At 48.6% G+C, this 14,661-nt stretch overlaps 5 protein-coding genes across 5 annotated transcripts; 1 reads left to right on the plus strand and 4 right to left on the minus strand.

The window, feature by feature from the left end:
* Positions 1-206: 206 nt before the first annotated feature.
* On the minus strand, positions 207-3,110 carry FIESC28_10509 (uncharacterized protein; the record flags this gene model as incomplete). Its single annotated transcript, XM_031164640.1, has 1 exon — positions 207-3,110. One exon carries the CDS (start codon positions 3,108-3,110, stop codon positions 207-209), a length of 2,904 nt encoding a protein of 967 aa, XP_031011285.1.
* A 932-nt stretch (positions 3,111-4,042) lies between these two features.
* FIESC28_10510 (uncharacterized protein) lies at positions 4,043-4,529 on the minus strand (the record flags this gene model as incomplete). Its single annotated transcript, XM_031164641.1, has 5 exons — positions 4,043-4,192; positions 4,246-4,315; positions 4,371-4,383; positions 4,435-4,465; positions 4,518-4,529. 5 exons carry the CDS (start codon positions 4,527-4,529, stop codon positions 4,043-4,045), a joined length of 276 nt encoding a protein of 91 aa, XP_031011286.1.
* Positions 4,530-4,944: 415 nt separating this feature from the next.
* Positions 4,945-6,116, plus strand: FIESC28_10511 (uncharacterized protein; the record flags this gene model as incomplete). Its single annotated transcript, XM_031164642.1, has 3 exons — positions 4,945-5,363; positions 5,428-5,789; positions 5,845-6,116. The coding sequence occupies 3 exons, from the start codon at positions 4,945-4,947 to the stop codon at positions 6,114-6,116; spliced, it is 1,053 nt and encodes a 350-aa protein (XP_031011287.1).
* A 587-nt stretch (positions 6,117-6,703) lies between these two features.
* Positions 6,704-8,419, minus strand: FIESC28_10512 (uncharacterized protein; the record flags this gene model as incomplete). Its single annotated transcript, XM_031164643.1, has 4 exons — positions 6,704-7,132; positions 7,192-7,647; positions 7,709-8,101; positions 8,306-8,419. 4 exons carry the CDS (start codon positions 8,417-8,419, stop codon positions 6,704-6,706), a joined length of 1,392 nt encoding a protein of 463 aa, XP_031011288.1.
* A 4,734-nt stretch (positions 8,420-13,153) lies between these two features.
* Positions 13,154-14,285, minus strand: FIESC28_10513 (uncharacterized protein; the record flags this gene model as incomplete). The annotated part of the gene is made up of 4 exons (XM_031164644.1): positions 13,154-13,617; positions 13,680-14,013; positions 14,078-14,096; positions 14,245-14,285. 4 exons carry the CDS (start codon positions 14,283-14,285, stop codon positions 13,154-13,156), a joined length of 858 nt encoding a protein of 285 aa, XP_031011289.1.
* Between the last annotated feature and the right edge of the window lie 376 nt (positions 14,286-14,661).

Below are 14,661 nucleotides of genomic sequence, written 5' to 3' on the forward strand. Positions count from 1 at the left end.
TAGATTTCTCAGTAAATTTTTAGTAACCTAAGTACTTACTTTTATCTATTAGGCTTCCGATTTAGTAGGTAAGTAGTTAGAATTGGAGGTGCGCAGTGCACAGTTGGGCCAATTCTTCTGACACCCTGAGGATATATCCATGCAATCAAAGTCTGCACCGTCATTATTATTACCGATTCTAACCATAACGCCTGCCAAATGTGCTTCTAAAACCCTCTGCCACGCCGCTTCAAGACCGGCTTCTTGACTGCACCTTGTGTGACAAATTTCTTTCCGTCTGCTCCAATCTTCTTGGTCTTCTTTTGTCCTCGTTCCTCTTCCATTTGTTTCCTCTCCTCGTCTTTACGTTTGTCATCGGCCATCTTGGCCTCAATCTCCATCTTTCGATTGAATTCTGTTTCTGTGATACGCTTGTCACGGGCTGAGTAACCCTTCTCCTTGACCGAGTAGAAAACACCACCAAGGTCGGCAAGCCAATGGGGGTCCACAGCCGTTACCGTTGAGACGTAAACCTTGGAGGTGAGGATCAACTCGTGGTAGACGATGTAGTCTGGAGGGTGTCCCGCATACAGTGCACTCGTTGGGTGCAGCTGGACGCCCAAGTTGGTACGCAGGTTGATGTACTCGCCTGAGCCCTTGTATTTGGCTGCTTGATGGTAGTATCCAGAGCAAATACACTTGCGCACAATATCCCAGTCCATTCCACAACTCTTGAGCTCCATCTTTTGCATACGAATGATATCCAAAAGCTGCTCGCGAATCTCTTTGGCTCGCCTCAAAGATTTGGGGTGTAGAAAGTGCTTCACACACCATCCATCAGAATAGCCGTTGGCCTTCCAGTTGGTATAGACTTGGAGATATGTCAAATGGTCCGACTCATGTACCCAAAACTTCTCGCGCGCAGCGTCGGCTTCTTCCTGTCGCTCCTTGGGGCGGTAGAACACGTTGGGGACAGACAGCATAGAAACGATGGTGATCATCTCCTCACTGCAGCCGTACTCCTCTGCAGTGATGAGTAGCTTGGATAGCGATGGGTCCATTGGGAAAGCGCTCATCTTCCTTCCCAGATCTGTGAGCTCCCCAAGGTTATCCAGAGCTCCGAGAGCCCACAGGTCGAACATCGAGGTTGTGATAGTGTCCTGCGGAGGAGGATCCATAAAATCGAAATCCAAAAGGTCCTTGACACCGAGTGACTTCAGCATCAGAACAGTGTTGGCGAGGTTTGTACGCTGGATTTCAGGAATCGTTTGCAAGTACAAGTCGTCCTTAAACTCCTTTTCTGAATATAGTCGAAAGGCCTTTCCTGGACCTGTTCGGCCAGCACGACCCGATCGTTGTGAGGCGTTGGCTTGTGAAATAGGCGTGATTTGGAGGGTATCCATACCAATCTTGGGGTTGTACACTTTCATCTTGGAGTAACCAGCATCCACAACGTACTTGATACCATCGACTGTCAAACTAGTCTCGGCAATGTTGGTTGCGACAATGCATTTTCGTACACCAGGAGCAGCCTTGTCGAAAATCTTGGCTTGCAGATCTGCGGGCATCTGACTGTAAATCGGCAGAATACTCAACTTGGGAGGGTCGTTCAGGGCGTCGAGTCGTTTTTGAACCAGCTCGCATGTGATTTCGATATCCTCCTGACCGGTCATGAACACTAGGATATCTCCAGGGCCCATTGAGACGTGGATTGACAAGACTTGGTGCACTGCCTGATCGACATAATCCTCAACAGGGGATCGATGGAACATGACGTCGACCGGGAAGGTTCGTCCAGGAATGATGAATTCGGGTGCACCTCCAAAGAAATCAGAGAACCGTTTCGAGTTCATTGTGGCCGATGTAACAATGAGCTTCAGATCGCGTCGTCTTTGCAAGATCTTCTTGAACAAGCCCATGAGGATATCTGTATTTAGAGCACGCTCGTGCGCCTCGTCCATGATGACACACGAGTAGCGATCCAGATCGGGTTCGTTAAGTGACTCTCGTAGCAAAACACCATCAGTCATGTATTTAATGACCGTCTCCTTGCTAGTGCAATCTTCAAATCGGATTGCATAACCGACCGTGCTTCCTAGCTTCACTTCCATCTCTTCAGCCACACGTTTGGCCACACTCATTGCTGCAACTCGTCGCGGCTGTGTGCATCCAATCATGCCCGTATTTCCATATCCATCCTCTTGAAGAAACTGCGTCAACTGTGTTGTTTTACCAGAACCTGTCTCACCAACACAGATTACGACTTGATTCTCCCTAATCACCCGGAGAAGATCCTCACGAACTGCGAACGCTGGCAGGTACTCTCGTTGTTCTCGTAGCGTCTTGCTTTGACTGAAGTTACTTGCGCCGTCCGCCTTCTTCATATGTTCACTGAATTTGTTGCCTTTCCGCTCGGTAGGTTCAGCGTCGTCCTCAGCAGGCACCGGTAGCGCAGAATCGCCGTCTTCCTCCTTTGCGCCCATGATATTTCCAAGTGTCGTTCCGGTCATGCTCGTGGCTTCTTTGGCTTGTCTTTGGCGTTCTCGCTGCTGTCGTGCTTCTTTTACCACCTTACTACCTTTTCGACTGAAAACCGCCATGTGACTCTGGGGGTCCTTTACAGCAGGTACTGGCTCTAGCTGTTTCGTGAAAATAGTGCGTCCGTCCAGGAAGGGGGGTCGGAGGTCATGAACCAAAAGATGAACTCGGGTGGAATCATCGTCGTCGATAAAATCAGAGGCCATGTCCCGTCTTTGCGCAACACCTGATTGCAGCATTCGATTTGTCTCCCAAGCGTCATTTTCTTTATTCCTTTGCTCGCGTCGTGCATCGAACCGACTGGACATCTTTTCATGTCGTGCTGTTTCCTGCTGCTGGCCTTCCCAGGTATCGTATGAGGCGAAAGGATTGTGGGCATCATCTCCAAAGCTATGTCCACCAAATTCATCACCACCGTACCAGTCGCGATCCAAAGCCTTCGAGTCTTCGTCAGTCGGTTCTATTCCATCAATCTGTCGAGGAGGAGGCGTAGGCGCGTAACGCGACTGCGCTCGAGGGGTTGAGGCGCGCGCAGATTCAAGCCGCCTTCTCTTGTTTGGATTATATCCATCGTATTCTCGATCCTCCACCATTTTTGCTGACCTGTGGTTATGATGATTGAAGATGTTGACGCTGCCTAGGTGGGTAACAGAAGAAATGTCCTCTAAGACTGGCTACCAAAATAAAGTAGCCTAAACGCTTATCTGAACTGGCATAAGATGACTAAGCTATTTTGTCTGTTATGCTTATGACGGCCAATTCTTAGGAAACTTAAAGTTCCGATAAGACGCTGCTGATAAGGGCCACGTGATCAATAGCGCATTGCCAGGTAGGCTGGAGTGCAGAGGTAGCAGTTAGGACAAAGACTGAATACCTATCTTTACATTGAAAAGTCATGAGATATATATAAGCCATGTGGAAGATCATTGGACTTATTGCTTCCAAAGAAATTGGCAGATTTATGAAGCTACCGTCAATCGTTCGGCACCTAATACGATATGCGCAAAGTTAAAGCTTCAGCAGATTATGGCATAATCGATGGTAACTCTTTACAAGCTCATAGGTAACCGGAGACCATTGGAGTTTATTTCGTCCCAGGGTCTTGATACACCGAGGGAAGGTAAACTCACAATTACCCTTCTCCTTGATGCCCCGGCTATCCACTCCGCACCTCTAATTCCACTTACCTACCCAATCAGAAGCTTAATGGATAAAAGTAAGTGCTTAATCTCTTAAGGATTTAAATAAGAAATCTAAGTACTTATAACTATATAACAAAGAAGGTGAAGGATGTGTGTAGCTGGGGCATTAAGGTGTTAAGAATTGGGCCCTAGAGGCATATGAGACGAAATAATTTGATCACTTTATGCTAGCTTAGAGTAGCAGTTAGGCTACTTTATTATGAAGCCTAAGCCTTGGATAATTCTTTTGTTATCCACCTGCCTGTCAATACGAATGGCTTCATAACCGCGTGTGTGTTTTATAGGATCTGCATATCTTAATCTTCTGTTGCCGTTCTTATGATCTAACGTGTGACGGAGAAATCACTCTCCCCGTCGATAGTTTGCCTGTCTTCTTGCGACACCTTTGTCACTCGAGCAGATCTTGGGCCATCATCCACATCCTTGAAGAACTTGGACAGAACCTCCTCACTGGCTTGAGCCTCTCCCTCGACCTTCAGAACTGTTTAGTACTGCGTTAGGCTATCGGGTGCTTGTGTAGACTCACCCTCTCGTCTTTTGTGTTTCGGCACCAGCCAGTCACTCCGTACTCCTGTGCTTTTTTCTGAGTGAAGTATCTACTCATAGATCAGAATGGATGCTCCTCAGAATTGTCAATGGATTGAATCATACCGGAAGCCAACACCTAAATGACGTCAGTTCGAGAGTTACTTCAATGAATGGTAGAGAAACATACCTTGGACACGTCCTTCAACGGCAAAGTAGACCTGATGAATGTTACGATTTATTCAAGACTCCAATTGAAAGGTAGAGACATACTCGTTTTGACATTGTGATGAGGTTGTAGAATATATGTTGGATAGTAGGTAGGTTGTTGTTGTTATGTTGAAGTTATAGAGCTCAGAAGCTAGGACTCATGAGGGGCACCAAATATCAAGAGCTAAAACTTAAACAGAAACCAGTCAATGTAAACCCACGTTCTTGGCCACATATATTAGGGATGATACAACGTTTATGCAACCGATGGATTGTAGGTGGGCATCTCAGCTTACAAGAGTCGGGCAGGGGAGTGCTGATAAGATAAGCTCTTAAACTGATGTCACCTTGTGGCACCTCAGCTGGCCTAGACAGTCATCCCTACCTTACTTTAATTTAGTGCCAGATCAACATTTGTAATCCCTTCAACTTGCGACGAGAAAAACAGCAGCACTGCACAACCCGCGCGCAAACGCACAACAACTGATTTATGGAAGCCACTTCGTCTGAAGCGGCCTCAGAGCCAATTCGATTCCGCGCCGGCAAGAAACGAAAGGCTTATCGCCAGCGTGCCCAAGAAGATGACGACGCCGTCGCAGAAACAGTACAATCACCCCCTGCCACATCAGCAGCCGCATCAAGCGATAAGCCCAGTCAAAGAAATACGCCAGACGAGGAAGAGGATGGAGAAGGTTCAGTTGCTGCCGCACTGAGGCTGCGCAATGCGCGAAGGAGTCGTCTTGGCGGTGTCGCATTCCGAAATTCCAATCGTCCAGACGAAGACATGAATACCGAGCGCGCCCTTATCCCCCACGATGCGGAAGAAACCTCAAATAGCGAGATAAAGGGCGTCACAGACCGGTTTACGCATCAAACTGGAAAAATCGCCGATCTTAACGATAGGCACATGTACGTTGAAGCCCTCCCCCTTGGCAGCCTACGCTTCTAGCTACACAGTAACTAATCATTCAAGGATGGACTACATAGAATCCCGATTATCTAATCGCGCGGTCAGAGATAGCTCAAAAACTACCTCATCCGCGTCTGCGTCAGACCCCGCTCGGCAATCTTCTACAGCGGCGACGAAGCAGGAAAGTGGCCGGGCGGTGATGCAGGGCCAGCTGATGGAGATTGATCTCGGTGATCATGCGCAAGACGGCAACGCTACTCTTAATGGGCGCGCAGGTCAAGGAGACGGTGCGACAGACGGCGGACGAAGAGCCAAGAAGCCCCGGCTCAGAAGGGATGGTAAACCCTGGCGTCCGCGAAATCGCCGAGACAGTGATGCTGTCAAGCGCGATCAGATCGTAGATGAAATTCTTCGGGAAACAAGACGTACGTTCACAGAAACCTCATCCACCAAGCGTATACTAATATGGGCTCTTTTCAGTTGACTTATACGAGCCCGCCCCAGAACAAAGCGGTAGCACCGCCGGTGTTGATCAGGACGGCGCAGCAGACGAGCGACTAGCCGAAGAATTCCGACAGCAGTTCCTCGAAGATGTTGCCGAGCGGCAGTTAAGAAAGAAGAAAGCAACAAACCAGCCCGCACGTCCTGGGACTGAGGAAGTCCTCAAAGGACCCAAGCTTGGTGGCAGCCGCAATGCCAGAGCTCAGATGAGAGACCTTTTGCTGAAGAAGGAGAAGGAAGGGAAGAAATAATAAGTTTTAATGTTTCGGGTAGTGTTTTCTTCGGCGAATACGGCGTCTGACGGTTATTGCTCTTCCCTGGCCTATTAGAGTCTACAATACATCACAAGCTAGGTCTCGACCGAGACGATGGTTTGAAACAGTAATCTTCAACAAGTACCATCTTATATATATTGGATTATTTATCCATTCCGTACTCAGTCTGTAAATGATCGATGGTTGTGCTATACAGGTCTGTAGAATCAATGACTCAACCAAGACCAATCCTGAAAGCAACTCTAGACTTAGTCAGAGTCTCCAATGTTCGGTGTAATATCCGATCCTAAGAAGAGAAAGAAAATCAAAAACTCCTTTACCCAAATCCCATGTAGCAATTTTCCCATATATATGTAAAACAAACCCACTATAAGAAATGAACGAACCGTCGCTTGGCACAGTTGAGACCAGTCCCATATCATAATTCGCCATCTTGTTTACGAACAAGATTGTTTGACTTCTGTCATATGCCATAACGCCATACCAATGTAATGTTAACCGTCGTAGGGTATTCCTTCATGCGTAAATCTTGATAGAATGAAATGTGAGCCCTGAGGTGCTCTTTATCTGATGTCGAGCTGGAAAGGCTTGAACCGCCCGCCAATTGTAGCACAGCGGGGACACTTCCTTCTTGCTCCATGGTCTGTCATAAGAACCTCTACGCAAGTTGGGCAAAGGCCGCAAATGCATTCGGTGCATGCATAAGAATCTTTGAGTAGAGAAAATCCTTGACAGGCAGCGCAGTATATCTGAATGTTTTGAGCCGAGTATGTCGGTGACGAATCAGAAAGCCCCCGGGTCCCCATATGAAAGTTCTCGCCACTTTCACCACTTTCGACGGAAGGAAAGGGCTCCACAGCATCCTGGCCATAGGAAGGAGGTGTAAGTGCCTGCTGAAGAGGCGAGGCCTGGTAGCTTGCCGGCTGAAATTGAGGCTGTTGAGAGAAGGGCGGCAATGATGACCTATGCATTGAAACTGGAGATTGGGGAACCTGATCGTTTGTTAGTCAATGCAAAGCTCAAGACAAATGTGGTAGGACAAAAAACTTACAGGAGTGCGATCTTCGTCAATATCACCAGCAGCAGAAGCCGCTTGGTCAGCTGCGTCAATCAAATCCTCCCATCGTTTCCCAAAGTCCGCAGACGGCTCAGCTGAAAGAGCTTTCCGATCATTGCCCGGTCTATATCGCTCTTCGTTTTGTATTCGACGTAGCCAATCATTTGCTGTTCCCTTTGAATTCTTCTTCTTATGATGGGCTTCCCTTCCTCTCTTCGTTACTGATTGTTTACGAGGACGATTAGGGCCTATGGGGCGTTGAAGAGGCGGGAGTGTAGATGATCTTCCAGGAGGCGAGTTTGCAAGAATGGAAGGGAGAAAGTCGCGCTGTCTGTTAGATTTTGTAGAGGAATAAGGATCACTCGTAATGTCGTGATTTGGAAGATTGAGTGGCGGTAGTTCAATAGAAGTTCGTGGTCTACGTCGAACGTCCATATCTGAATAATATTCCTACACATCATTAGCCTTGGTCGGCAGAATTTGGCATTGACTGAATGGGAAAATCACTTACACCGTCCATGTCCATGTCACGCTCACTTTTGACGCCATGGAGTTCGGCCAGTGCTGCCGCTGCGTTGGCAGTACCCAACATCGGGCCAGACACCGGCCCACCGTTAGTGAAGTCATCTATGAGGCGCGGAGTGCCTGGATTACTCGACTCGTCGCGATGGTAGTTGTGTCGCTCATGAAAAACTTGAAGGTGGTCAATGGGCGGGGGCACATTTGAATGAGAGTGAGACAAACCCTGAGCATTTGGGGCTGAGGTCTGATCAAGAGGACGGCGCTCCGATGGTGGAGTGTTGATCATCAACAAGAAACTCTCCTCGGTAGCTGGCAGCTTCGAAATGTAATGCTCGGGATGCGCGCGGCGGATATGCTCCTGCATGGAGCGATATCGTTTTTCCTGCAAGTGGGCATTTAGAATCAAATCGGTACCGTTGCATTGGTGCTACGGGAATGTGCCTCCCCAACTTGGGGAATATGTGAGGTAAGTGGTGAGACATGACGATACATGGCGGGTAGGCGCAGCTTTGGTATTCAAGAACAGATGCAGGGCAGAATAAAGTAGAGTAGGTAGCTAGCGAGAGTGATCCATTCAAAGACTTACACCAATGCACCTCTTGCGACAGCTGGAGCCATCTTGGTTGCGAAGAGGGCAGACTACCTCATTGTTGGAGTCTGTAATAGAGAAAGAGGACGTCAAAGAAGATCGAGGCGGCATCTTGACCCCACCATATGCGATAGCTTGCTGGCGGGGGGTGTTGTAGCGATAAGAGAATAAAAGGCGAGATAAGAGATAATAGCGATTAAGCTGGGTTGGCTTGTAAGGACTAGATCAATTGGCGACGATGAAGCTTTACAAAAACTGTAACATTCCAAAGTTCAGCTCATTAATAGCGAGATGAGATGCCTTTGAACATTGACAAGCTTTGCTACAAGAATCGTTTCGAGAATTGGGCCAATTATGCGACAGTGGTTGCGTATACGATTGCGGCGTCGATGTAGACTTATGGTTGGTTTCCAATTTTGAAGCTATAAGGATATCGATGGTCGAAAGTTGTAAGATCCAAGTTGAGAGAGGCGAACAAAGATATTCAATCCTGAAGGTCGCTCGCTCGTTTGAAGAGTATGGTAAAGGTGGGTTGCAAGGAAGGAGATATGGAAAGAAGGAGGGCGGGTTGGTGGGAAAGAAGAAGGTAAAGGTCAGGTTAGGTAAGGTAAGGTCGGCAATACCTCTCAGGTGTGGGAAGGAAAAGAAGAAACGGAGGAAGGTGGGAGGCAAGAATGCCTTTTGGGGAAAGCGTGTCAGCGCAAGTACGGTAGGTATGGTACAGTACAGTACTTAGAGAGATGGTGAGTAATAAGGGAAGAGCAACGGCGCAATGGCGAAGAAAAGCAACAGCCAGAGAGAGGCAAGAGGAGGGTGTGAGTCGACAAGTGTGTGGTGTGCGGTGCTGCCGAGGGACGCTGAGCTCGATGACCTGGATAAGAGCTTGCTTGTATCTTGAACTCTACTCAGTTGATGCTGTAAGTTCACCAGCAGCACCAGACCAAACACTTTCGCACAACTGAGCGAATCCTCACTCGAATTTGGAAATGTGAAAGCGCAAGTTCACAAAAAGAGAAGTGCAGAAAAAAGAGAGAGGGTCGGCAAATCACAAATACCTAATAAGTGAGAGAAAAAAAAACTCTTGCGGAGGGCGTGTGGGCATTGGAATCAAGGCCAGTAGCGAAAGCTTCCGCACAAACGAGACTCTGGTTCAACGTCTATCAATTGCTCACTTATTTGACAGGGACCACAGCCCGAGCTACAGGCTCTATGCCTCCAACTGACATTGTGCCATGCCTGCTGCTTCGCCTCCACTTCCAGAGATCTCAGCTGCCTCGAAAGACTTATCGCCCGGGGCCAATGGCGTTGACGTGCAGCTCCGGGGGTGCGGGTACAGAAGCTCTATAGGTACAGTACCTAGTAGTCTTCTAGGCCCATTAAAGAAGCAGAGAAAAAAAAAGCCCTCTTTAGCTGCCATTCCATCTTTTTCCGAACTGTGTTTGGCTACAGCATGGTTTAGGGGTCGGAATACCCTGGGCCCATTCTGCCGGAGCTCCAATCGTGCAGCCGTCAAATTCTGCAGCAGCACAACGACGATGCCAAAATTCTCGAGACCTTCTGCACCTCCAGTAGCGAAGCACAGCATTCAAGCAAAGAAGCATCAGCAGCTCTAAAAGGGTATGGCCCAAGCGCTGCGCGAGCAAATCAACTGGCTACCATTGCAATGACTCGAGAGGGGCTACAGGGGTGATGGCAGTGAGTGAAGAGGGGCGTGGCTGCTGGTGGAGTCTTCTTGGACGGATGGAGGTTTAGAGCATGTTCTTACACCCAAGAATGCACCTCTTATTAGAGGTGAGGTGCTTTGAACCTAAGAAGCTCCCTGGAAGAAGCAGGGGAAGCTCCAATGGTGGAGCTGGTCCCTTGCTCAGGTTTGTTGAAGATCCTTTCTTTTTACTGCTGCAACCGATAAAGAACAATGCAAAGAATGTCCCACACTCGAGTCGCATGCATGTTTCTACTCATTCAGTCATCAGGAAAATATTGCAAATTCTAGGCTAATTTCGCAGCTTCAGTGCTAGACCGGCTTCAGCGAAAGATTCGCCTGTGACAGATTCTGATGGATGTCGCAAAAAAAGGCCCGGCGTCTCAAGGGTTGGCCATGTTTGGCGACAGCCAGGGTCGGCGGGGCCGACACCAAAGGTCAACTGCCACTCATGAATACCGTTCCTACCTAAGCCAACTCCGGACGTGGTATCACATGTACATGACAGGTACCTCTGCATGACTCTCGCCACGGACTGGTTCACGGGACCAGAGCATAGCTACACAGAATGTTCTTTCCTGCAAGCTGGAGCTCGAGCCCCCAACGACTTGGGCGACCTGGCTGCTAAACCAGAGCATTATTAACACCGACTGTTGTGGTGGCGTTTAAGATTCAGCGATACGCAACTGTGGACGTCAACAGAGTCAGCGTCTGGGTCCTTGTCGCCTACCAGAATTTCAAATATGTCTTGGTCCAGGGCATAGTCTCGTTTAGGCCCTAAAGAGGGAGCTTCTTTTCCTGTTCCGAGTCCATGTTGATTGATGGAGGCAAGTACAAACAACATGAACTTGTGATAGTATCAAGCAATAGAGTGAATGAAAACTAATATGCACAGCCAGCTTCGCTCCTACACCGAAACGCTCAGGAATAAACGCCTGCAACAAGCCCTGCGACCGTGGTCCCGGGTCTATCGAGACGGTGACATCACCAGCAAAAATAGCACTTATTGCCGTAGACTACGGAACCGGAGGGCGTGTGCAGAGTCAGTCCGTCGAAGGGTCTTCCTTCCAGCTCGCTTCGATTGTTCGACTCAGCAGCCACATTTACTAGGAAGGCGGTGAGTGCGCTGCCGAAACGGCAAAGCTTTCTAGTACGGGAGCAAGATAGAGCAGCTAAGCAGGAAGCTCGGGTCGCATGTATCATAACATGACCCCTTGAACAACAAGGCACCGCCCTGCAGGATCGTCTGAAAGCGCGTGAATAGGCCTAAACAAAGCCAGGCAACATCGCAACACTTGAGACGATAACCTATCTAGCTGGCCATGATGGTGGAACCGAGGTCAATAAGTCCGGCTTTATTTTCCAGACTTTTTGAAGGCGGTGACCCCGCGTCATAATAACGACCTCGAATCTTTACCCCAGCGGCAATTGACGGGGATCTCAGAGTATTAAACAACCTTGCTAGGTTCGGTGTCCATGACAGGCAACGGTATCAACTCTGATAACAACTTACAACTTTCTTAGGGAGGAATCTCACGCATGCAACAAGTTGAAAAGCTCAAAGCTCCAGCAGCTCTTTGGGCCATGGAAGAAGGTGTGAGGATATCCAGCCAGAGAATGCTACAGTACTGCATGTGGGGGCTACATCTGAACGACTGAATACGGATGTGAATCAGCCTATCACTTCTGCAATCGCTTTATCTACCTCCACAACTTCAGAGCAATTGCTGCAAAGGTGCACCATATCCGATACGAGCAGTAACCGGCATATGAAAGAACACCGCATACGCTGATGAAAGAGTCGTTCTTAGAATCTCTCACTCAGACTTCATTTCAAAACTCGGGTTGTAGCGGCCAAGAGCTAAAACCAGACATGTCCTTGTCAGGTCGCAATTCATGGGGCGGAGCTTGGGTCAACTTGGAGCTGGTCCCATGACTCTCAAAAAATAAAAACCTTGGAAAGTCATGCATCCGTTTTAAGACACAATCAGCATGCGGTTGAGGAAAAGGCTACGGATACGCTCCGTAGTAACAAGTCTGCACCTGACGGTTATATTCACAACCATGCCAGCCGCTTTAACCATGATATGCTCCTGGTTCTGAGGAAGACATGACCTACCCTGGCTATGTCTCCCACAGTTCGGCATGATTGGGCTATCGATCATACAAATGTCAACATATTCATTGGGGGTTTTGCCAGGCTTCTTGTCTCGACCAGAGCAATGGACCTTGCACTGTTCATCCATATCAATTGAAACCATACTATGGTTTATCCATTGCGTCCAAAGGCATTTCCACCAAAGAGTCGATAGATCACAAATCGCTAGGCATGACTTCACGAACGATCAGCCATTGCTTAACAGCAACAGAACACTAACTATAGCAATTGGGAGCTCACTTATCAATTCGAGTTGTTGTTACCCTCGTCGGCCCTGCTCAGCTCGTATTGTCGTGAGGACAGACCGGCTCTGTGCACCACGTCACTTCTCTACTGGCATGCTCACATCGATAGCCAAAGCATGTTGACAAAAGATAGAAAGAATATTGTGTACCTTCTCGAATCAAAGCGTCAGGTGTGTTTTCTACGTCATTTTTTCTTTCACTTACTGTATACGAAGCTTTAAGTTTCCGCCAGACGGTTGAATGAAACGATCAGTGGCTTTCACTTCATGACCGCTACGGGAACCTTCTCATCGAAGCCTCTCAAATGACATTGGGATCACTGCAACCTTGGCAAGACACAGCTCATCAGTGACGCATCTCCACCAATGCAGTTCAGTACCAGCTTACTGATAACATCTCGCTCTTCCGGCGTTCCATTTTCGGATCCCAATCACAGTAAATTGAAGGCATTGGCTTGTGTAACATAATTCATGTCTGATGTTCAAGGTAAGTTTCGGTCTCTAGGCCAGGATCCGGAGACTCGACCTAGGGTATCTTTGGTACATGCTATTCCATCTCATCACCTTAGAACCACCCGTCTCGGGCTACTTCTATCGTAAAATCCGCCTCGTATGCATGCATATCCTTGTCCTCAGGATGCAGGAAAAAATAAATAATGTTTCGGGATATCAATGCCTTGCCTAGCTCTGAGAATGCAGTCTCTCTGTGTCCAAACGCTCAGCCTTATCGCCTTCTCGTTACTATTTGAGCTGTTTCAGAATTTCTGTCAAAAAGTCCTCGAAACTCAAGGTGATGTAGCCGTCGCGGTCATCGTCGTACTTTTTGAAGACATCGGTCATGCGCTTCAAAGAGATACAGCTCTGAACGAACAGATCGAAGCTCATGACACCCTCATTTCGCTTGTCGTAAGTGTTGAAGAGCAACTCGACAAATTGGGGACTTAATCGGTATCGGAAAGCGACGAGAGCATTGTTGAACTCGGAGAGTGAGATGTTGCCACTGCGATCGGCGTCGAATCGGTCGAAGAGAGTCCTCCACGAAGCCAAAAATGACCAAAGACCGCAAAACTCCTCGAATCCAATAGTGCCGCTTCGGTCGGAGTCGAACATTCGGATCATCATGCGAACGGTATGGGGGTCGAAGGCAGTCCAGTCACCATTGACGAGTGCTGCAGATAGTTCCCTCTCAGAAAGATGACCGGTACCTACAGTGGATGGTCAGTATCTTATTGCTGATTAGAGCATGTTTGCAACAAGTAAGTCTTACCATCTTTGTCTACGGCACGAAATAGAGGCAGGAGCGAGGGATCGGAGCCACTGCCGTCGAGAGCAGGCGAAGGAGGGGGTCGTGAGTTGGTAGCAGGGCGGTTGTGAGCTTGAGGTCTCGCGCCGCCAGGGTTTGGAGGCGGGGACATATAACCGTGGGAAGCTGGACTCTGGCCTAGTGAATGGGATCGCGCATCTCTCTGGGTGGGTAGAGGCTTGTCGTATCGAGGCTGCTGCTGCTGATACTGCTGTTGAGGGGCGTATTGCTGGTGCTGCTGCTTGGGCGGAGCATAGTGTTGCTGCTGCTGGACAGGAGTCCTAGACTGTCCTGGCTTCTGAGGGTGCTATGTTAGTTCGTGGTTCTCGAGGCGGTAATGTCGATTTTCATGAGTAACGTACGGGCTCAGGCTCAGCAAATCTGTGTGAGTAATATTATTAGCCTTGTGTTGCATCGTGACGCCCTTCCTAAACTGTCACTTATTAAACGCAAACGCAGAGCCGCAGGGGACAATGCGTAGGCGCTTTAGAGGAGGGGCAGCCTGGTTGGAGATAACAGAAAACCATACCTGGGGAGGGCATCCTCGTCGTAGGGACGGTTGTAAGCCATGGCGAGTATGAAGCTTTGGATTTGTGATGTTTCTTATAGGAAGTGTTTCTGGATGGAGAGAAGTTGTAGAGCTGAAAGATGACGAGGTTTTGAGGTAGGTCGAGTTGGTGCGCGGCTGAAGAAGAAGTAGCTGGAAGCGCGGCCACCGTCACTGCCCTATGAAGGTCCCAGCTCTCTCCTTAGGTTAAGTATTACCTACTGCTACCCCAGGCTCAGGGGACGGGGATGGGAATTTCTCAGCGCGGGGCAGTGTCGTTTGGTTGGTGGAGCGTAATTGACGATAGAGCGTGGCTGAGTGGGTTTGATAGTGGGAATTTAGGTCTGACAAGTAGGACTCGGGCTTTTTCTTTCTCTTGCCTTTTTCTTTTGATGAGTC

The sequence above is a fragment of the Fusarium coffeatum genome, assembly GCF_003316985.1.
Source record: "Fusarium coffeatum strain FIESC_28 chromosome Unknown BRIP53273_contig_320, whole genome shotgun sequence".
NCBI classification, from domain to species: Eukaryota; Fungi; Ascomycota; class Sordariomycetes; order Hypocreales; family Nectriaceae; genus Fusarium; species Fusarium coffeatum.